This window comes from Amphiura filiformis, chromosome 1, assembly GCF_039555335.1.
Source record: "Amphiura filiformis chromosome 1, Afil_fr2py, whole genome shotgun sequence".
NCBI lineage: Eukaryota > Metazoa > Echinodermata > Ophiuroidea > Amphilepidida > Amphiuridae > Amphiura > Amphiura filiformis.
In genome coordinates this window covers 40127168-40150623 of record NC_092628.1, presented here as the reverse complement: position 1 = coordinate 40150623, position 23456 = coordinate 40127168, and the positions used below count along the sequence as shown (strand labels likewise).

Sequence of the window (23456 nt, the reverse complement as noted above, 5' to 3'; positions counted from 1 at the left end):
AAAACGTTTTCATGACCTTTATATAAACCGACATATAAATGTTATTAAAAGGTTTTGAAAAAAAAACCATTTTAAGGGGTATAATCCATACAAGATCCCGTCCAACAATTTTTCTTAAATTTCGTACCAATTAACTTTCATCGATATACTTCGAACATCTAAAATAGAAAAAGAGGGGTCACCGAGCTCGTTTTTGAGATATAACCATTTTAAAAAGGCTGTTTTGGGGAAAAATTAGTACAGGCGTCTATGGAAAAATAGAAATTTTAGACATATTTTCGATTATAACAAAAAAAACTTGTCGCAGTTCATACGCGCTAAATTGTCCGCGTATGCAGGTGATACCGCAAACACCTGCAACATGACAGTGGGGTGATTTTCTTCGGGTTTTTTTAACCCTCTTGATTCCAAAGTATCCATTAGGTTATATAGTTTCACTCAATATGAAGTTCTTCAAAAATCGAAAACCAAAAGTGGTTAAGCCAACAAACAAAATGAGATATTTTATACGAATCTGTAATTTCAAATTGAATTGAATTTGAATTTTGTCAAATACTGCCGTTTTTTTCTCGTTGTTCTGCATATAGCAAAAATACTTGTAGGCCTACCTATGACAACTTTAATGACTTATTCTTCACTCCTGTGCAATTTATAAACAATGTTAATTTTTTGCAGGCTATCACTGAATAGGCTTTTAATTATTAACTTAAATATTAGCGGATCCCGTTATTTATCATGTTTAGAATGATATTAATATTACTCAAATATCACCTCATTTTAGGTATGTACCCAGCAAACACAAAACATTTTCGACATCATTCGCAAAGGTTAGAAAAGGTTGCAAAAAGGGTTATAAAGGGTATAAAACGTTTTCAAAACACTCAAAAACGTTATACTGCAAACATTCTAACATAATGTTATTTCAGTGTTGACAAAATATTTGGCAAAAACCATTTGCAATAACACTTTGAAAACATTTTAGAAATATTATTGCAGTGTGTTTTCATACATAACGTATTAAAACGTTTTCATAACCTTTATATAACCCGACATTTAATTTACTTAAATCAAAACCCAAATGTTTAAAACGTTTTTTGTGTTTGCTGGGACAACTTGGTTCGATCTACTTATCATTCTCGTTTTATCATTAAGTTATAAAGTCAGTTGCACGCGAAGTAAATCAGATGTGAAAATAGACATTTTATTAAAATATACTATTGAAATAATTTCATTATATTAATAATCAGTAAAATAAGAAACTACTTTATAATAAATAAGTTATATAATACTAGTTATTAAGACAAATAAAAAAGGCCGTTTGATATGACCCCTTTTATATATTTTTTCGTAGGCCTACTGTGCCTTTATAAATGGACAGTATAAACAAATATAGACCTAGTTTTATTTATAAAATATATAAACCTATAGCCTATATTATTTCTACGTATTATTGATTTCCTCTTGCCCAACCTTTACCAAAATTGAGTTAAATTGTGTTACATTACATTACGAAGTTACACCTTATAGGTAACCAAATGAGAGATGTGTAACGCTAATACCATTTAATTACATCATAATTATCTTTTCCATGAAATAATACATTTTTTTTTTTTTTGAAATGGGCTCGGCCTAGTCTAATTAGGCCTAGGTCTATTTAGTTATCTTGGTTATTATATATTTTATTTATCTTTCTTATTATTTAATTCTGTCTTCCTTCTTTCTTACCTTTCCTTCTTCTGTCTTTGTTTTGTTTTCGTTTCCTTTCTTCTTTTTATTCTTTCACACTTCTTTCTGTCATTGTTATTTATTGGATTGATTACATTAATTTTTTCAGTTTCCTTTATTCTTAAATTTTCTGTTATTTCACTCTGTCTTTCTTTGTTTATCTTCCTTTTATTCCTTCTCTTTTCTTTCTTTCTTTCTTCCTTTTATTCGTTTTCTTTCTTTCTTTCCTTCTTTCTTTCACTCCTGAACTTTTTCTTTCTTTCTTTATTTCTTTAGTTATTTCTTTCCTTCTTTTACTCTTTGTTTGTCTTTTCTTTTACAAAAATCATTGGTAAATGGCGATGAAAACACGGTACTCTTGCGCGGGCTCTTGCGTAGCTGAACTTCTTACCAGCGCCTAGCGCACACTCCACGCAGTTTTTAGTTTGACGCGCGCGTGGCGGCAAGAACTGCGTGGACAAGATTTCATAGAAATTTCAGTTAGAAACGAGTGCGTACTAGACGCGTGGATTATACCCCTTAAGAACATTTCTGTGTTTGCTGGATTCAAATATTTCAACATAATGTTATTTAAGTATTGACACAATATTTGGCAAAAATGTTTGCAAAAATAGTTTACAATAACATTTTTTGAAAACATTTCAAAATATTGTTGTAGTGTGTTTTCATACAAAACGTTTTAAAACGTTATCATGACCTTTATATAACCCGACATTTTACTGTTATTAAAACGTTTTTACCTAAACCAAAAGCCAAAATATAACTTATTTAAAACGTTTTAAAAACGTTTTTGTGTTTGCTGGGATGTATGGGGTGCCCATATGTTTGTTCACGCAAGTGAACGTTAATGCCACTTGCACCCACATCTCATATATGCCTACACAGTTTATCCCTTACATATTCTCTGTCTTGACAATCTTGAATAACTATTATAGCCCACCACCCTCATTCCCTCATTTGTATACCTTTATCTAATCCTGCCACACATGACAAGGGCTATTTAGCCCATTTTATCTTGCAGGCATTTTTTTAGCCTCTTTTATAAACATTTTTGCAATTGGCTAATGGCTTATAGCCATCACATGCTGACAATACACATAACTGATTGGCTAAACAAAGCTATGTAGGTCACAATGGTCAGTGCAATTTGTTACTGGGTGGTAAGGCATATCATCTGTATAGAAAACTATAGAGCAAGCTAGGCGATTTATTTAAGAAAAAGTTCAATATAACTACAGTGCACAAAACTATCAAAAGTCCATCGTGGTTAATTGAATGTTTATTGACTATTGTAATAACCCAGCAATGTGGGTATAAGCATGTGTAATATATTTTCTGTTACAAAATAATAAATCGTTTTCATATAAAAGCAGTGAAATGAGACAAATATCCATGGCAAAGCTATAGCAAGACCACAATGCATGTGTAAATGTGTAATTTGTTTACTTTAGTGATAAGGCATCTAGCACAGGATCTTGCTTCCAAATAAAACTTCTTTTAAAAAGAAATAGGGCATCCAACGGGAAAAAGCATATATTGTGCCATATTTTGATGTAATTTTCTTCGTAGTAATAGCCAAATTTGTTTCCTAATGTAGATGTAAAAACCTTAATGCAAAATGAGTTTTTTAAAAATTATTTTGATGTATTTATTGTCAAATCAGTACAGAGTAAGTAAGTACTACGGGCACTAAGTACCTCCCCCAAATCTGGAAAAGTGTACAAAAAGTCCCAAAATTTCAGAATATGCGAGCGAAGCGAGCTAAAAAAAAATGGGGGTTTTACGCTTTTTGGACAAAAAGCCCCCCAAATCTGGAAAAGTGTACAAAAAAGTCCCAAAATTTCAGAATATGCTAGCGTAGCGAGCAAAAAAATGGGGGTTTTTACGCTTTTTTGGACAAAAAAGGTCAAAATTTGGTCCACTTTTCACAAAATCGCCCCCCCTTGGAAAAAGGTCCACTTTTTCAAAATCAGCACCCCCCCCCCAATGAAATCCTGCGTACGGGTCTGACTACGGGTATGACACCTGATCCATGTACTAGGACACCTGATCCGTGAACTTTGTCTTTTTAAAGCCAAATTCGTTTTTGATGCACCACTTTTGGAGAGTGATGGGCAATCGCCGAGTTTTGCGATACATCGCTCGTCGCTGCGCTTTTGCAAAAGCCTAGGGGAGACCGGGGCAAAGTGGAACACGGGGCAAAGCGGAACACCCCATTAACTTTTGTATATGCTGCCCTCAATCGCCAAGCTCATGTAATAAGAATATCATACGCATGCAGCATAATTTGTGACCGGAGGTGATCGAGTGTCTCTGTTTTTCATATGTAAAACCCGATAATTTATAGAAATATTATTATCTGCCATGCCAAATTACTGTGCTTTTGCTGAATGACTTCGATAGTCATATTAAGGGAGTGTTCATCAATATACTTTGGTAGGGGGATGGTCTTCCTCAAATTTTTTGCTCGAAAACTTTTTTGACCCCCCCCCCCCCATTATCGTATAACATTATACTTAATAGTGTTGTTTCCAGTGGTGTGATATCTGGGTCACATGTCATCTATCTGTATCTGTCGTTACACGTACAATCACCATCTCTGGTTGTCGCATACATTGGGGGGGGTCATGTACTGACAAGGGGAGGCAAATGTTTGAAACATTGAGGGAGGCAAACATTCCCGTGGGACAATTGTGCATGAAATACAAGCACAAGAAAATTTTCATTTTATATTTAATTTAGACGGATTTGTCCCAAATCAGGGTGTTTATCTGATTTTACAATAGGCACATCAGAATAATTTGGATCCATGGCTATTATGATAGTACAAATGCTCGCGAACCGCGCGAAAATTTGGCCATATTGAAGCTTGAATGGTCAAATATTGTTAAAATTGGAACTAATTTATGCAAAAAGCTAAAATGGTCAAATATGAGATTAATTTGGTCACGCAAATGTACACAGGTATCAGTTTTGGCCCCCAAAGAACGTGGCACCTGGGCCTATGCCCACTCTACCCTATGGTAAATCTACCCATGGGCCTATGTGTACAAAATAATTTTGCAATGAGAAATAGTAAACTGAAGTGTGCAGTTTACGTGCAAAGAAATTATCCAATTTATTTGCAATATTGTCTTGATTTAGTTGTATTTTGATCAGATTGGTACATAATCATGTTTGTAGCCTACTTTAAAGAGATATAAAATTCTATGATAAAAGGTGCCAGTATTTCTTAGACCAACCTAGATGTTGCATGTTGCTGATCATCTTTAATATTATATTAATTTTAAAATTAATAGATATGTGTACACTAAGTGCCATCATTTTTTCAAATATAAAAGCACTGAAAATCCCAACTTGCCCATGTTAAAAGTGATATAGAGGGTCTCAACATGCTCAATGCGCGCGAAGCGCGCGAAAATTTTGGGTTTTAGAGCGGAAAACTTTTGGCCCCCCCTTTCCTACCACCTAAAACTTTTTGGTCCCCCCTCTTTTAAGGTCCAAAACTTTTTTGGCCCCCTCCCTTTTTACCAGCCACCCCCACGAAAGTATTTCTGAACACCCCCTAATGATAGATGGGCTTAAGTCTACTCTATGCAGGTAACAACAGGGGTAGCATACATTAGCGTACATGATAGTGATGTATGTTGGGAGAAATCTCACTTGGTCGGGGCAAAGTGGACCGGGCCAAAGTGGAACGTGTCCAACATGGATGGGGCAAAGTGGAACACCGGAAACAGACCCCAGAACTATGCAATAGAAATTTATCCGGCCATAGTATACTGATATACCAGGAGGTAGGCCCTAAGTGGTGTTGACAATGAAGACACAACTGAAGGGGATGCATTTCTGTAATGCCCCCATGATGCAGTCATGTCTACAGTAAAATTCACCACGACCTTTGCAGGACTTAAACCCCATTAAAAGCTATTAAACCAAGATAACACTAATTGAAAACAGCTCAACTATGGTTAAATCCATACTACACATGTTTCTGTTTTACCTGTGCAATATTGCAATGAGCTGGTATTATAGTTTCAGTTGGGTGAACGATTATAAAGCAAACGCAAGGTAACAATACTGTGTGAGCCTTTGTTTACGAAATGAGACAATAGTCTGCATATTGTTAACCAGCATTCTTGAAAATGAGAAACATAATGGTTGTAGACTTAACACGGTTTGGAAATAATTTCTTCATATTTTTTGGTGTTATCTGTCGTTTACATATCCTTCCTAAAATACCAAAGTGCGAATATTTCCAAACACCTAAATTAGCTAAAAATTTAGAACATGTTACAAAACTATATTTTCTAGAATTTCAGAGAGAACTTTAAATATTGGCCGGTTATTTTTCACACAGTGACGTTAACTAGGCAATGCCAATATACCTATAACATACACTAAAACACCAAAGTGCGAATATTTCCAAACACCTAAATTAGCTAAAAATTTAGGATATGTTACAAAACTATATTTTCTAGAATTTCAGAGAGTACTTTAAATATTGGCCGGTTATTTTTCACACAGTGACTTTAACTAGGCAATGCCCATATAGGCCTACCTATAACATACACTGTTTGTAGAGGTCACACGTCAATGGTGAGAGTGCTGTGTATTATGCTAGGAAAATGGACAGTAACTGCAGTATGCTCCACGTTTCACTCTACCCGGCCAAATGAACCTGGGGCAAAGCGGAACGACCTTTTTCAAGTTCACACCATTTAATACAACTGCATTTTCGATCAACTTTATTAATGTCATTTGTTAGTTGCAGTCCTAAGGTAAGATTATAAACCTTAAGTTTTGCCTTGCCTTGCTTTGTAATCCTGTTTGGGCTGGAGAAAAAATTGTTGGTCCACTTTGCCCCGGTCTCCCCTACTATCAGCGATCGCGATTGCAGATAAGACAACAATCAGGGTTCGGTTTTTGCCGGCAAAAACCTGTTTTTGCCGGAAAAGTGGCAATAACTGGCAAAAACCTGTTTTTGCCAGTTTTTGCCTGGTTTAAACCGGCAAAAATGGCAAAAACTCATATAGTCACTCAAATATTAACAAGTACACAGAGCTCATAAACAGTAAACATACAACTTTTAATGAATCATTCAACATATTTTTGTCTCATCAAGTCCATAAAAATAAAAAAAGTTTTGAATTTGATGTGTCACATTTCAGTTATGCGCCATTGAGCAATGAAAACGCATGCCTTTAATTTCTTATTAATATGTTACTTATAATTACAAAATCTGGCCTTGTTACACTCAGGAAATTAATTTTTTAATTTAATAATATGTTTTGAGATAAAAAAAATCTGAACTTTAAATCACTTTTTTAGTTTTTGCCATTTTTGCCAGCAAAAACTGGCAAAAACTGTTTTTGCCAAGCGGTTAAAACCGCGGTTTAAACTGCGGTTTTTTCCACTTGCGGCAAAAACCTGTGAACCCTGACAACAATATTTAATAAGTATTCAAAAAGTTCTTCAAAAGGCCACAAAATACATTTTTAGAACATCCATTGCGTTCAATAATTATTGCTTTGAATTTATCCCCAAAAGTTAATGATCGAGAAAGGTAAATCAACGTGATTAATTTGCAAAATAATAGATCCGGTTGCGGGGGTCTGGTTGATAGGAAATTGTTGACGCATTCATGTGTCATAGGCTTAAAGTTGAGAGTTCTTCAACTCGCAAAAGCAACGTCGTTTTTGCCCCAGCGATTTGTGAGAATCGCTTTTCTGAAAAGCGGTGAGTATAAATTCAGTTTTACGTTGAAACTGGCAACGCGTTGCGGTAGCAAAAACGCACTACAGACGCACATACACACTAGCGCGTCATGCGTATGCACTGACACGCTTGGTTTTGCAGCGGTGAGTGGAAAGTGTTCGATTCACGGAATCACTGCACGAATATTATAAATGTGGTACGAAATTGGATGAAATCCCGGCCATTGACAGTTGATAACGAGACCTCAACATTTTTTACAGAAAAGGAACGAGAAGGTAAATCCTATATGGTGAATTTAATAAGAAAAAAACATTGACAGTGGTTTATTTTGGTGTGCAGAGTACAAATTACGGTTACCGTACATGCGTAATTGATTGATTGCGTGTGCGCAGGCGCAATGTTTACCGGTATAATTATCTATCGGCCTAATAATAAAATTTCATCACTCATTCACCATTTCATTCGTCAGGGATGTTTAATAGACTGCTGCCCTCAGTCGTCAATCGTCTGGATTGACGACTGAGAAAACTACGTGGAAAAAAAGTGACGGATTTTGCAACAGGATTCCTGTGGCATAGAGCATGCGCAGTTGTGTCCAAATTGACCTTTTGACCGAGTTTGTTGTTTTAGAAGTTCAGAGCGCGATCTTGTCACAGCGGCGCGGTACAGCGACGCGGTACACGGGCGCCGCTAGTCAATCGCGCTACGGCGCACAACTGAAGTCGCATTGAATAGTTTTCAGAAGTCCGTCATGATATTGGCTGTAAGATAATCAGTCGTCACTACGAAGCATACACAGTACATGCGAAGTGTAGACGGCTGATTGGAATTAGTCTAGATGTTTAATACATCTCCATTTACTTGTTCATTTGTTTATCCTCGACCATTTTCTCGTCTGTAATTTTATCATTTTTATGATTTTAGTAGTCCCATTTCTGAACTTTCTGTACCGTCACTTTGACATTTTCATTATAAGGCGACAAAAAACAAAAACAAAAACATTTACTGGCCCGACCTATCCAGATTTTGCGTTTCGGGGATTTTTCTTTTTAGTTTTATGCAAGTAAAAGCAGCCGTTGGTTGGGCAAAAATGTTGATTTTGACTGATTTTGTTAGTAGGCCTAAATCAGAAGAAAAAGGACAGAAAAAGAATCACTACCAGCTCCCATATATCTGGTTGATTTGTCATTTATTTATTTATTTATTTATTTATTTATTTATTTATTTATTTATTTATTTATTTATTTATTTATTTATTTATTTATTTATTTATTTATTTATTTATTTATTTATTTATTTATTTATTTATTTATTTATTTGTTTAAAAGTATTCATATGTTTTTCCAGTTTTGCCATTTAACAACAAAAAAATACTGCGCTGGCCGATACATAGGGCTTACTTCTTAGGCCACATTAAATTTATAATTCGTTGTACGTCCCCACGTTTTTGGAAAAGTGAGCAATGATGCAGGTGGTTTTTTTATTGTTTGATATCATATCATATCATATCATATCATATCATATCATATCATATCATATCATATCATATCACATCAATATCATATCATATCATATCACATCATATCATAATTATGTACGGTATATCATATAGGCCTAGGGCATAAACATGTTTCACGTCCCCTCCCGCTTCCTTTTTTGAGGTTTCCTCAAATATATTTTTTGAAATTCAGTTATAACTTTTCAAAAAATATGTCTAGGAAGTTGGAATGCTTTCTATAGCCTTGTTAAGATACAAGAAACATTTTAGGAAGGTTTTGTGATCATTGGAGGGGGTGTAACTCTCAGAACAACAAATAAAAAAGGGCCTCCTTCTTTTTCCAGGCATTACGCTAAAACAGCTCTAAGTAGGGCCTATGGGTATTTACACCAATTTTGCGATAAAAAATAGAAAATAAAAAGCCCCCTCCTCCTCCTTTTTTTCGAAAACCCGGACGTGAAACATGTTTTATTTTTTACTTGGCCTAATATTATCATATCATATCATCATCATTCATATCATATCATATCATATCATATCATATCATATCATATTATCATATCATAATCATATCATATCATATCATATCATATCATATGGCATACCATACCATATCATATCATATCATAGGCCTACTCATATCATATCATAGGCCAATATATCATAGGGCCTATTATCATGGTAGGTATGATATTATCATATCAGATCATAATCATCATAATAATAGGCCTATCATATCATATCATATGGCATATCATATGATATCATTACATATCATACCGTATCATAGTAATTCATATCATATCATATCAATATTATCATAGGCCTATCATATCATATATCATATCATATCATATCATATAATTTCATATCATATCATATCATATCATATCATATCATATCATATCATATCAGCATAATTAATTTCCATCAAAATACGTGCAAATCAGATTAAAAAGCAAAATCTTGAGAGTGAACTTCTGATTTTTTATTTTGAGAAGCTGTGTCGGAAATTCCAATAACTTCCAGCAACAATGAGATACCTGGTCAATTAGTCAATGGAAATGCAAATAAATCCATAAAAGGTACGTACTCTAGACTCGGCTCAAAGCACACACGTCTATTTCAGTGGTATCTCACTTTTGTCCGCTATTATTTATTATTAAATGATTTAAATCCTCGCTTGGGTGATGAATCAAAATATCAAAATTTATAAAAAATAATTATCACGAGTTTGTGCTGTATTGTATAGGCCTACAATAATAATTTAATATCCCAATCAACTGAGCATTTTAATGCAAAGAAATACCCCGGAGAAATACTGATAGTGATATATGAACCCGGGGTATATGAATGAGAGGTTGAAATCGATTCGGAAGTCTTGACGTTAGACTATTATGACTAGCGTAAAAGCAAAGCAGGCAGGATGGAGTTGAAAATGTCTTTGATGTATTGTAGCAGTGTGCAAGCACTGAGTGTGTGTAGAAGATAAGGGTATTATTTATGTGTGCTGGCACTATAGTGTGCTCACGACTTCCACAACTTCGAATGCTAGCTTTTCAGCATCACCACTGACAATTTTTGCAAAGATTCCACGCAATGAAGAATATGGAGTCAAATGGTACCGGTAATATAAATCGTTTCATCATTTTCATGAAAAAAGAGAGTAATTTAATTGCCTAACTGTTTTCTATATAGAATCGGGGTGCTGGTCATAGGTAGACCTGGGTTAGTGTGATTTGTAAAAGGTTGGGGGCTTTTATTTCTTTAGTGAGTAAAACTTGCTAGAGTGACTAAAAACGTATCTACTAACTATAAATTATATGGCAGGTGAATAATGAAAAAGAAAAATCAATTTAAAGATATTTTTGATAAAAATATAATATCTGCTACAGACTTGAGCATGGGCTGCGCTCTCATTACATGCACAATAAGTGAACCGGGGGATACCAGGTTAATATATATTGGTTCATATGTATTCTTAAATTTCACGTGCTATCACCTTCAATTATAAGTTGGATACGTGTATTTCGGCAAAGATACCAATTTTAACGCAAAATTTCTGCATTTGATGTGTAATTTTAGCTCATTACATTAAAAGTATACACACAAAAACGTCCCGATTTTTCATATGACGAGTCTCTTTTTGGCATATAGAAACCCAATTACGCTAGCGCATCGGCACGAAATTCCACCCTAGTAAAGTAGTACATAAATTTTGTAATTAAATGTTTGTTATGAATAAAAACTGTACAAAATGTAATTATTTATATCCTTGACATTATTTGTGTCATTGATTTTGGTAGAAAGATAATAAATACCATTTTCACATATGAGGCGGATAAATTTTAAAGGGTTTTTAGTATGCAATGCGGCTCGCATAACCAGTCGAGTACGGAACACCGGTGTAACAGGACAAAGGCTACGCTGCAATACCGGCGAGAATTTCCTCGTATTATCTCTTGAAAGAGGAAGCCGATTCCTTCCAAACTTCAGTTTTCAAATTAAAAGTCTTCAAATATTTATTGAATATGGGTGTTGTTGAAAGAAATGGTAATTCTGAGGCAAATCATCGGTCGAATGGGGCCAGTTCGGGGAGGCAGTACTAACGGGAACCCGTCTGAAGACAGCGCAAGCAGCTCTGACGATGAACATGGTAAGTTACTAAATTTTGAGATTTTCATGTCAGAAGATTGCAATTTGAATAAACATGGCATTTGACAGTTTTATGTTGTTTTATTTCAGAGCCAGGTATGCGTGTTGGACAGGAATACCAAGCAGAAATTCCCGAAATCCAAGGTAAAAATACTCTTTACTTGTTTATTGTTTACATGAAACCGACACTCCCAGCGGGGGCTGGTCGACGGGACAATACATAATAATAAAAGATTTGTCATGACATCGACTTTTACTAAAAAATTTAGTTGGTCATTTTTTATTTTTTTGTTATTATATAGTGAAACTTAAGAAAACTCTTCTAAAACTTTTTCAGAATTTTTTTTGTTTTGAAATTTTGTATGGGCCTAAATTTTTTTCATTAAAATGGTTACCAACCTTTTTGGGGTGGGGGCGGTGGGCCATCATATTATCAATGCATAACTTGTCACTATGTCTATGCATGTTCGCTCACTCACATGACTCATATACTCGATGAGCCCCCCCTGCCTCTGTTATTTTGCAATCACTGAGTTCCGAGTTACCAAAAAGGTGAAATTTATTTATATTTATTATATTTTATTATTAATTCTCATGCCCTGGCAAGTTGCCATCTTGCAAGCCATGCCCAGTCATATGGAAGTGCCCTGATAGCTCAAAGGGTTGCTATAATTACTTAATTTAGTATCTAGGCCTACTTGTTGTGAAAGTCAAAATGAGCATGATTTCCTAGTCTAGAGGGTCAGTGGCAGCACTAAGAGGGACCCTCCCCCATATTTTCTTGCCCACCCCCAGTAAAAGCCCAAATTTGAAATCCATACAACCGGAGTGGTGAATATTGATGTTCTAGGGGTCTAGTTTGGGAAATATGACCCGAGTGGGGGGTACTCAGTACAAATGACCATACGGGGGCGTGCCGCAAACATGGGTAGCATTTTCGGCCTTTTGGTATGTACATCAACAACCCCTTTTTCTGGCTTTTCCAATTTTGGACTTTCGGTATATATGGGACTTTACAAAATTTCTCATTTTTTTTTCGAAAAATATCCCAATTTTGACAACATTTTTGAAATTTTCCCAAAGTTTGGTGTAAAAAATGTAAAATTAAGACAATTTGTGTTAAATTTGGCCAAAAATTTTGAATTTTGGGGTTTGGTTAATGAATGGATTCAAATTTCTTGAAAAATTGTTGTATTGATGGAATGATGGGTCCACTTTCAAATTCTCAGCAGCACACCCCTACCAATCCAAACTTGAGTACCCCCAACAACATGTTTCTCGTACCCCCCTAAATTTCAAATTGTCACTGTGTGAAAATGAATCGGCATTTAATTAAAGGCTCAAATTTTTTTTATTTCTCTTTGATATCTACCAATACACAAAGTACAGTAAGAAAACAATCCGTAAGGTATGGTGCACACCCACAGAATTAGAAAAGGAAAACCAGGACTTGCCCGCCATTTTGATTCATGGAGCAAGAATTGGAGATATTCGGTCCCTCAAAATGCGCTCAAGCAATCATTGTCATGCAAGATCGATGCCTCAGATAAAACGCAGACCTGTTTAGTTTGCCTCCGCGCACTATACAAAAAATGTAGGCAAGGACCTGCATACCCCCTAATTTTCTCCCCATAGCTGACGGTATAGGGAGTCTTTTCCTCCTTCTCTAATTCTGTGTTTACATCCCATAAAGTTGGCACGGAAATGCATTTAAACAATTACTAAATATTTTGGTCTATTTTCTTGGATTTTCAAATACTGTAGATGTTCCACCTAGTCGCCGTGATGATAGTCGTCCAGAGGCTCTCCTGGTTTGGTCGCCCGGTAATGAGGTCTCAGAAACTAAATGTGAGTATAAAGAATATCTTGAAACATTTTTAAAAATATTAAAAAGGAATTTTAAGGCTAAAAAACAAGTTTCCCAATCTTTTAAAAACATTTGAATTATATAACAAAATATGAAGAATGCTAATTTTTTGTAAGCACAAATATACTTGGCAAAAGGAGTCAAATACATGTAATGTTTCATTATAAAATCCAAAATTTATCAATTCATTCATTGTAGGCATGGGAACATTAAACGCATGTACCATTAAACGACGCATGATCCGTTAAACGCTTAGCAATTATGTAAACGTAACACGCAAGTCATTTTCAACCTTCAATTTTCCATTCTTCAATGCTAATCAACAGTTGAAAGTAACAAAATCTGAAGACGACCTTAATAATTTACATGAAACTTGCTCAAAACATTCATTATTTAACACTAATACGTCAAAATAATGCATAATTTCTGACATGTTTGGGCCGTTGAAATCGTGAATTTTACCTTGTGTACGGGGCCATTGGTACTAGCATATTTATTGTTAGAAATTCCGGTTTTGTGAGGTGCACTGCACCTATCGTATATTCATGAAATCTTGCCGCCAGACGGGACTGGATCAATGCGTGTTAATATGTTAAACGCACGCATCACTGATGCGTTAAACTTGTAGGAAAATAAACGTAATAACCCATCCCTAATTCATTGCCACAATTCAGGGGGGATAGTTTTCAAATGTTTGGTTTATCAATGCTTCATGCAGCTCTTCAGGAATAACTAAAGTGTTTGTTTTCCTGTACAGTGGATGAATACATAACCCTTGCTAAAGACAAATATGGCTACAACACGGAGCAAGCATTGGGTATGCTGTTCTGGCACAAGCATAGCATTGAGAAGTCCCTGGCTGACCTGCCTAACTTTACTCCTTTCCCTGATGAGTGGACTGTAGAGGACAGGGTGCTGTTTGAACAGGCTTTCAGCTTTCATGGCAAGAGCTTCCACAGGATAAGGCAAATGGTAAGAATTCAAATTCTCGTATTTTAACTCACTTTTCTCGCTTCAAGAATGTCAAGAAATTGTTTCTTGATTCTTGGAAATTAACTTCACCATATTTTATATTTCAACATATAATATATATTTTTGCTTTGCCATCTGTAAATCTTTGGCACACCCAAACAAAATCCAGTCCAGACACCAAATTTTCTACTTAGGGATTCAGTTTGAGAAAAAAAGTTAAGTACTGGTTCACCTGAATTTAGTTGGGACCTGGACTCGGGTCTGAACAGGACTCACTTTTGTTTTAGTTATGTTGATGGGCCATGATGGTTCAGGACAAAAATAGGAGCCTGGTGTTGTGGTTTTTAATCTCAATATAGGCTTATTTCCATCCTTTGCCAGACCATACTGTTCCATATCACCTTTGATATGTTCTCAGCCAACAAGGATCAAGCTAACACGATCCCATTAGAGGTTGCGGAGAAAAACACTTATTTAGTTAACCAATTTATTTTCTATGAAAAGTTAAAAATATACTTCAACAAGTTCATTATGTAAATCATCTATCTCTCTTCATTGCTCAGCTTCCAGACAAGTCCATCAGCTGCTTGGTGAAGTACTATTACCAATGGAAGAAGACGAGGACAAGGACAAGTCTTATGGACAGACAAGCCCGTAAACTGGCTAGTGGACAGAAGGGAGAGAATGAGAGGTTAGAATTATGAAAATATTTGAGTTTCTTGGTGGCGGAAGAATTAGAATTAAGGGGGTTTCAGGGGACGAGCATATTTTGTTCCTGTTTTACTAGGAATAATGAAATAGAGATATGATAGGCAAAAGTAAGTGGGCAAAAAACATACAAAAATGGGCATATAGCAGTTCATTCCAGTCCACACATGTTGCCTGATGAAAATGCTATTTGTTATATAAATCACTAGTTAATGTGTAAAGCAATGTAAATAAGGAGGTGAATTTGTGTTTTATTATTTTTGTCACAGTGAGGGTTCAGAAGATAATGAGAATGGAGTGGATAAAGAGAAACAAGAAGGGGATGCCAAGGAGGATGGACAGAAGGTAAGAGAAACTTAGTTGATAACGGTATGGGTTTTTTAAGACATGCCTGTAAGAGTTGTCGGAGTGCACGCTGTCGTAGTGCATGTTAGAATATGACTGTTGCTAGGTCAACTGGCTCATACTTTAGAACTTTGTTACGAACCACTGATCGAAATGATCACAACACAAAGCCTATGGCATGTCAAAATTCGGAACAGGTGTGTGAGCCCAGGCTTGAACCAGTAACCAATGGTTACTAACGTGCACTACGACAGCGAATAGCTAGCATGGATTCATATTATATGACATCAGGGTTGGACATAGCCGGTATCACAGAGCAAAATGCTTCTCAATTTTGATCACTTTGCTACACAATTTTGGAAATGTGTAGCAATTTTATGTCATAGACTTATACATTTAAGTGTGCAAAATGCAAAACAAAAAAAGTAGTGCAAGCTGATAAATGCTACACATAAAAAATGTCTTACATCCAACACTGTATGACTGTACATATATGACATACACACAGTGGGTGTGCAACAACTAAGCAAAGTTGTTATATAAATGTTAGTGCAAGAAAGTTGTGAATCATTTTGGTAATTTTGCAGGAGAAGCATTCTTGCGTTGAAGTTTTGCGAAGTATTTTTCTTACAAGATCTCCTGCTCTTGTTTATAGGTTGATGGTTCGGGAAAGAGCGTTTGTTCCAACTGTACTGCCGGTGTAAGTCAACTTTACACCACACCAAAAGGACTGCTCTGCAATGCTTGCTACAGTTACTGGAGGTAAGGTTCATCAATTTTTGCTACAAATGTTACAAATTAAAGCAGTGATATCCGCTGAATAAATGTTGTATTGACTATAGGAATAACTGCAAAATATATGTGACGTGTCATGTCAAATGGAGACACTTTGGGGCAGGATTGTAAATGGAGAAATAGCCAAAAATCTGCCCGGGGTGATTTTTTCACAATTTAGGTTTGTTGCGAATTTGTGATGTTATTAATGTTAAAAATATTGTCTGATAGTTTCAGACCGGAATATAACTGGCATGTTGTATTTTTTGAGACATTTTTCAAGGTAATTCCTACTCTCAAAATGTCAATAATATTTTTAAAGGCCGATATCTCAATTTCCAATTTTATAATACCATAACTTACGAACTCAATATCTTCGCTTAAGAATGTCCGATTTCCTTGGGGAATACGGCGTTGTGGAGCAAAACATCTCTATATCTAAGATATGTCAAAAACCTCAAAATTGATAACCTGCCCAAAAATGTCTCCTTTTGACATGACACGTCGCATATAATCAATAAATATTGGGACTAGCACAGGGTCTTCACTTGCGCTATTTGAGGGGCATAGTGGTTTGCGAATAGGGCTAGTTCTAATTGGGACTTGTCATCCTAATTATAGTTCTCACGGTGCTGTGGAGTGCAAAGAGGTGGAACAAGAATTTGGGAAGAGATTAAATTTGAATTGGTAAAAAATAAAAAGTACATGCCTGCTTATGAAGGCAAAAGTTACATCCAAACAATTCATTGGGGTTGGGGATGGCTGCTTGAAATATCAATGAATGGTGCATAATTTGTCCGGGATAATTTGTATGGGAAAGAAGCTATCATTATTAATACGTTGAATTCAATTTTGTTTTTGACACAAACTTTCCATTCACAGACGTACTGGTGTGATGCGTACCCATGTGGGCCCAGTGAGAAATGAGACTAGCCAAAGCCACCGTCATCACCCACTGCGTACCAAGAAGAAGCCACCCAAAGGCATGTATCTTGATCACGAAGACCTGATGGCCATGACGACAAACCAGAGTGATGCCATATTCAAAGCCCTGGATACAGAGATTGTTAACCTGAAGAAAAAGGTATGTTGGCAAGATTACTGAAAATAAATCTCAGTCTTGAGGCACTTCTTTCCAGGCTTTTAGCCAGGATCAAAAAACTGCTTGTCCACCCATCCCTGGGCTGTCCACAGACCCGATGGCCTGGGATTTAAGCTACCAGTGAGTGCGCCATCACATGGCATATTACGACCATTCATATTTCGCATATAATTTGATTCACCTCAAGTTCGGTAATGACATCAATGCTTTTTCGCGGTTGCGCCGCAAGCGTGCCAACAAACCGCCTCTGTATGTGTGCGTGTACACTCAGCGCATTTAACTTTACGCGTGCGATTCGATACTGAGGCAATCAAAATACGCACATACGTCACTACCAAACATGAGATGAACCAAAATATGTACCGACTGCAATAATGCGTCAGAAATTTCCTTCGACATTAAGAGGTGATATTTACCATTTACCCCAAAAAATACAAAAGGAAATTGTACTCATATTTATCACACAAGTTCTGCTTCTTCTTTTTTTAATTGCTTGTCCAAGAGTGCCCGCCCATAAGACGGGTTGAGGATTTTTCCACTGCCTACTATCTAAGATTGCCCGCATGGACAGGTCTCTGGCTAACACCATGCTTCTGTCCCACATGCTCGTCTTGTTATTCTACACAAAGTTCCAAGCAGTGTTAGAAATAAGCCAACATTTTCATGATAATTCAATAGTGGGCAGCATCCTAATTAGCAACTATTCCAGACATGTGAACTATCTCACCAAATCTATCCTCATTCATTATTTCTTATATATTGTTTCAACAGATACAGTACAACAAGCAAGTCCTGAGTCACCAAAAAGAGAAAGTGATTTTTGAGTTGGGAAACTTGCAGCCAGGAGAAAACAACCAGCGCAATAAGTCTAGCTGGACAAGCGATGAACAACTTCTTGCAGTACAAGGTAAAACATCTGTGATGGTACACAGAGAAATAGAGGAGAATCAAGACTCCTTATGTACTGCCCTCTAGGCCTATGTTAACTTGGCGACATCAGATATGGGGGAATAATTGGCGTATATGGGTCCTTGACGACAGCACACAAAAACAAACTGAAACAATTCTACATGTAAATCTTATAATAATGAACTTTTGTGATGCTTCTTTGACACAATAACTGACATGTAGTGCATCATGCCATGAAGGATTTCAAATTACGCATACGGTCTTTGAGTGTCCCGCACAGACATGAGTTAGTTCCGAATGCACTCTGGGCAAAACTCCAACGTAGTGGAGAATCATTTATGTCACCTAAAACAAATTAAATTGTATCAGCTCTTGTATTGACCAGAACTTCCATCTATTTTCTGATGGTGATGGTATATTGCACTAAGCAGGTGAAATAATCCAGTATGAACAAATATTAAGACCGGGGGGCATGCATACCATTGATCTTGGTATATATCAAGCATTAAACTGGACCAATTCAAATTTAAGGTCAATCATAAAACTGGCCCAGATTTGAAGAGAATAGATGTTTATATCTCCTCTCTATTCCTAATAGGAAAGAAATATTTGTATGTAAGGAAACAAACCAAGTGAATTGAAAAGATCTACTGATGTCTGATTACAACAGTTTTTTAGCCATTGTCACTCATCATGTTATCATAACTCCAACTTCTAACGTTTTGTATATTTCTCAAACCCTCTCCAGCGATACGCAAATACGGTCGAGACTACCAGGCTATTGCTGAGGTGGTTGGCAACAAGACAGCATCTCAGTGTCGTAGCTTCATGAACAACTTTGCACGACGCTTCAACCTGGATCAAGTGCTGGCCGAGTATGATGCAGATAATGAAAACAAAGACAGAAGTGATGTGGTGAGTATGCAAATTTGGGCAGAAGATGCCTGTCGCACTACTAACTCATCTCATCTCATTTGAGAGGGTGGACCCACAAGACAAGAATATGCCTCCAGACCCCAATTTCATTGTGGGCTTTTGGGATTTCTGCATAGGGAATATATTTGTTGTAATACAAAAGTGGTTAATACAGAATGGCTACTCAAATTATTTTTCAAACCACACTTGAAGGTATGAGAATGTTCAGGTTTTAATTTGAATTCAGGTTTTATTGTCCAGTTTTTCACGCTTCTAATTTCAGCCTGTTTTCTGCTTTAGTCATTTTCTTCACTGTTGGTAACCCACGCTTTAGAAAGGGTGGGTTTGAGAGGTCCACAAAATGCTTAAAGGGAGCCTCCGGCAATCACAACATTATTCCTTATATGTTAGAAAAATAATTATCAAGCACAAATCACATGGTTTTATTTAAATAAAATCACATGACCATAAAAACGAATAAAAACATCCGCTTTCTCAACGCGACGATATTCAAAATTCCCGGCGCCGAAAGTGCAATGACGTCCCAGTAATACAATGAAGGCTGACGACAATTGAACACAAATAACCATTGCATCATTGCACTTAGACAATTTCGGCACAGGAATTTTGAATAGCGCGTGTTGAGAGCCGACTGTTTTTATTCGTTTTTATGGTCAATATGAGTTTGTTTGTCCAATATGCACCTTCAGGTATTTTCTTTTTCATGGAAGACTCATTCTCTTTTGCCTTTTCCGGAGTCTTTTAGGGAAACCATTTTTATCTATGCATTTTGTTTCTTTTTTGTGTGTACAGGGCTTAAGTATCTCCCACGGCAGTGTGATTCATCCCATGGCTACCACCGTCATCAGCAGTGTACCTCCACCCTTACTAAGACCCAGCAATACGCCTGCCCACCAACAAAAACCGCCCATGCAAACACAACCACACAGGTAAGAAGGGTTGGTTAAAAACCTTGGATGTATGCACTACACTGCCATGGACCAAGTCATGGCCAATATATTATGTTACATGTAGTTTGTGTGCTATACTGAAGTTCAGTAAATTGAAAAAAAAAGAAAAGCAAAAACATGGATAAGAACTAGCAGTCATGTTTTAATCATGTTCTTTTGAATGATTACAATTTGATCAATCTTAACGTGATGAATATGCTTTGAGGTCCATTTCACTAAACTTTTAATTTCCTTTGTAGCTCAAGTACCCATTTGTAAAGTTATGAATACCCAATACTAGATATAACTTTACGAAGAGTCCTTGTAGTAAATCCCTATTACTTACGAAGGGTACCATTCATAAGTAAGTTTAGTGAAATGAAACGTACGACTCGTAGTAAGTTACAAACAATTTCGAGACTTTGGAAGCTTCGTAAAGTTTAGTGAAATGGACCTTAGGTCATTTGTCCCTAAACCATGTAGCTCCAATACATTCAACCACAGAAATATGCACATGTCAATCAAAGGAGAGAGGTCATTGTAAGTGTGACATTCGTCAACAGGGATGAGATCTTCCTCTGATCAGAGGAATTCCTCATTTTTGGTGCTTTTCTTCTTTTTAATTGAACCTCCATCTAATGCCTGGTCAAACAGATTTGGATAATCTATGCGCAAACAGTTTCAAACATTCATCTGTCTTTTGTATCTCATTTTACAGGTTCATGCAACCCCGTGGTGGACTCCACCAGCCGCCGCCTCTGATCCGCCCAAGTTCATCTATCACCGGCCCTCTTGCAGCACGCAGCAGGCCCCCTATCATGGGGCCCTTATCTGGTCCACCTCCTCAGCTCGTCGGGAATCAACGAGAGCCATCGCCGCAGGGGCAATGATGATGTGTAACCGTAGCAACAACAACTCTCTGTTTTATATTTAGTTAGCGGATTTCATAACTTACACTTTTTATAGCAATGTTTAAAGTAGCAAAGTTTGCTACAATATAATGCTGTGTACATGGGAGTAGTGAAGGACTTTTACCTAATATTGAAAAGGATGGTGTGGTGCTATTTTGAGCAAAGTCGGTAAGGCGTTGTCGGTGTAGTACGCAGCTAAAGGTATGGGCTGTCATTCAAGGGTAATGCTAGATTCAGGGAGCATTGTACAGTAGAGGTAGGAAAGATTGAAGGGCAGTGACACACACACCCGGCATGGTGTGGGAGGGTCAAACCATGCCCTTGCCTTAAAACAACTACTTCAACTATACAAGGAAATAATTCTCTATATGCCCTGTATTTGATTTTTGATAGTTGCTTTTTTGTCTGGCAAATGTAAATGAGAATGTAAAAAAGTATGTGGACAAAAGAGAATTCCTAACTGGGTATCTGATATCTAGCAATATAGGCGAGATTCCTTTGTGTAAAACAGCACAGAATTGGCCTAGCGCTGAAGTCTTCTATTGAAGGATTAATCAGTGTTTTCCAAATATTTTGCAGTAAACCTTTGACAAGAGCATTTTAAGCATGCATCGTGTATTTACTGCATTGAAATGCACTTGTCTCTGATTAGCTCCTGAAGCGAACTGCTGTTGCAAAGTTGAGAATTATGAATGAACTTTGCGGCGTACACATTGTTAGCTCTGACTTTGTAACATCACGGTAGTGTGCGCTTGTCGAAGGTTTATAGTATAAGATGCTTAATTCCACAATGGAGTATGTATTTACACTAGTCTAACTCATGAATATCTTACACCAAGGAAACGGTTTCCTTGTGTATTTTATACCACAGTCACTATGAAGTGGGCATTATGTTTGTATTTTTGCACTGAAAAGAAGCTTTTTAGATAGTCTTGTTGCAAGGTGTAGGATAATGTTTCGTTCTAAAAGGTAGCTTGTAATTTCAAACAAACTACCTCTCTGTTGAAAAGAAAGTAATATATGTACATGGTGTGTTATTTATTTGTTAATTTTGTACATATTATTGTAAGAAAGAGAAAACATGTCAAGTATTATGCAATGATCATATCACAAAAAATGCATGTTCGTATATGGACGCTGTCAGGTGAACTTTTGTAAAAACTGTCCGGTAGGCCTGTGAAGTTTTGATACTAAATTGAGTTTGGTAGACTGAATTCTGAAATGCAAGAGAGTACAAGTTGTCATTTTTCTGGTACAATAATTATGTTATTATCTGCATGCACTTTATTTATTGGACACAACTGATGCATTATCGATACAAATTAGGGCTCCAAATAAAGTAGCCCTAAAGTCGCCCTTAAACTTGCTTGGAGGTCTGTTTGGAATGCCATCCTGTTCTGTTCTGGTCTGTAAAATTTTGATACTTAAAGGAGCGTGCTCCAATCTTTGCATGTTCTGATTCCTATCTTACATTGAGGGTTACCATTAACACAAGATGTTTCCAAATTTTGAGTTGTATTGCTCCAGTGCTTTTGATGAGAGAAGCAAAAACTTGTATGACAATGCCCCATAGGATATGTATACACTTGGGGTGTGATCACCACAATTCACCATGTTTTTGTTCACACCATCTAAGCGAAACATATGTCAGGTGTTAAAATTCACTAAGGTAATGAATGAGAAAAATATTCAGAGCTTTCGATACCATACCAAAATATCAATTTTGATGAAGTAAAATGGGGGATGAGGCTGTGGAGGGGGTCACAGTCACATCCCTTTAATTGAGTTATTGAGACTTCCGTTTCAAAATGGAACTTGTTTATTTATTCTGCCAATTGACTTTTGATCAAACTTGATCTGGAGTCATGGCTAGGACCCACAAAAGTGATGCAGGCCTTCAGACCTCTCATTTGACTTGAATTGTATATTTTGAAGGAGAGTTTCATTCATTTCAATCTAATTCACTGCCATTTGTCAATTGCACTCAATTTAAACAAATTGTCATCAATTTCATCAAAGATTTGTTTGTAAATCAAGAAATAAAAGCTTAGTAAATGCAAAATAAAAGGTACATTTACTGAAAATCATGTGTTTGTACATATTAATTTTTCAGTTATTTACCCTATCTATAATTCAGGGACTGCCTTTTGAGAGGAGTGAGAGCAATCACTCCTCTACAGCTCTTCTTAAGTTGCATTTACAAGAGCGATTTATAGCGCCTCTAGATGACTCGTTAAATTCTTTATGCTTTAATGGCCACAGGTGCAAACAGCTCTTTTAAAGCTCTTCTTGAAGACACCAGAAGAGTATTCTACCAGAATGGTCGACTGCAGATCTGTCGGATAACGCTTTTTCAATAGGAAATGAACTTCGCTGCGTGGATGATATCACGATGGGGTTAGCATTT

At 36.5% G+C, this 23456-nt stretch overlaps 1 protein-coding gene across 1 annotated transcript; it reads left to right on the top strand.

Annotated features, from left to right (window-relative positions):
* Positions 1–11521: 11521 nt before the first annotated feature.
* Positions 11522–21456, top strand: LOC140159894 (REST corepressor 3-like). The gene is made up of 12 exons (XM_072183219.1): positions 11522–11597; positions 11687–11740; positions 13361–13444; positions 14221–14435; positions 14999–15126; positions 15413–15488; positions 16144–16250; positions 17145–17346; positions 18136–18271; positions 19022–19188; positions 20002–20138; positions 20857–21456. Exons 1-12 carry the CDS (start codon positions 11522–11524, stop codon positions 21026–21028), a joined length of 1554 nt encoding a protein of 517 aa, XP_072039320.1. The 3' UTR covers positions 21029–21456.
* The last annotated feature ends 2000 nt before the right edge of the window (positions 21457–23456 follow it).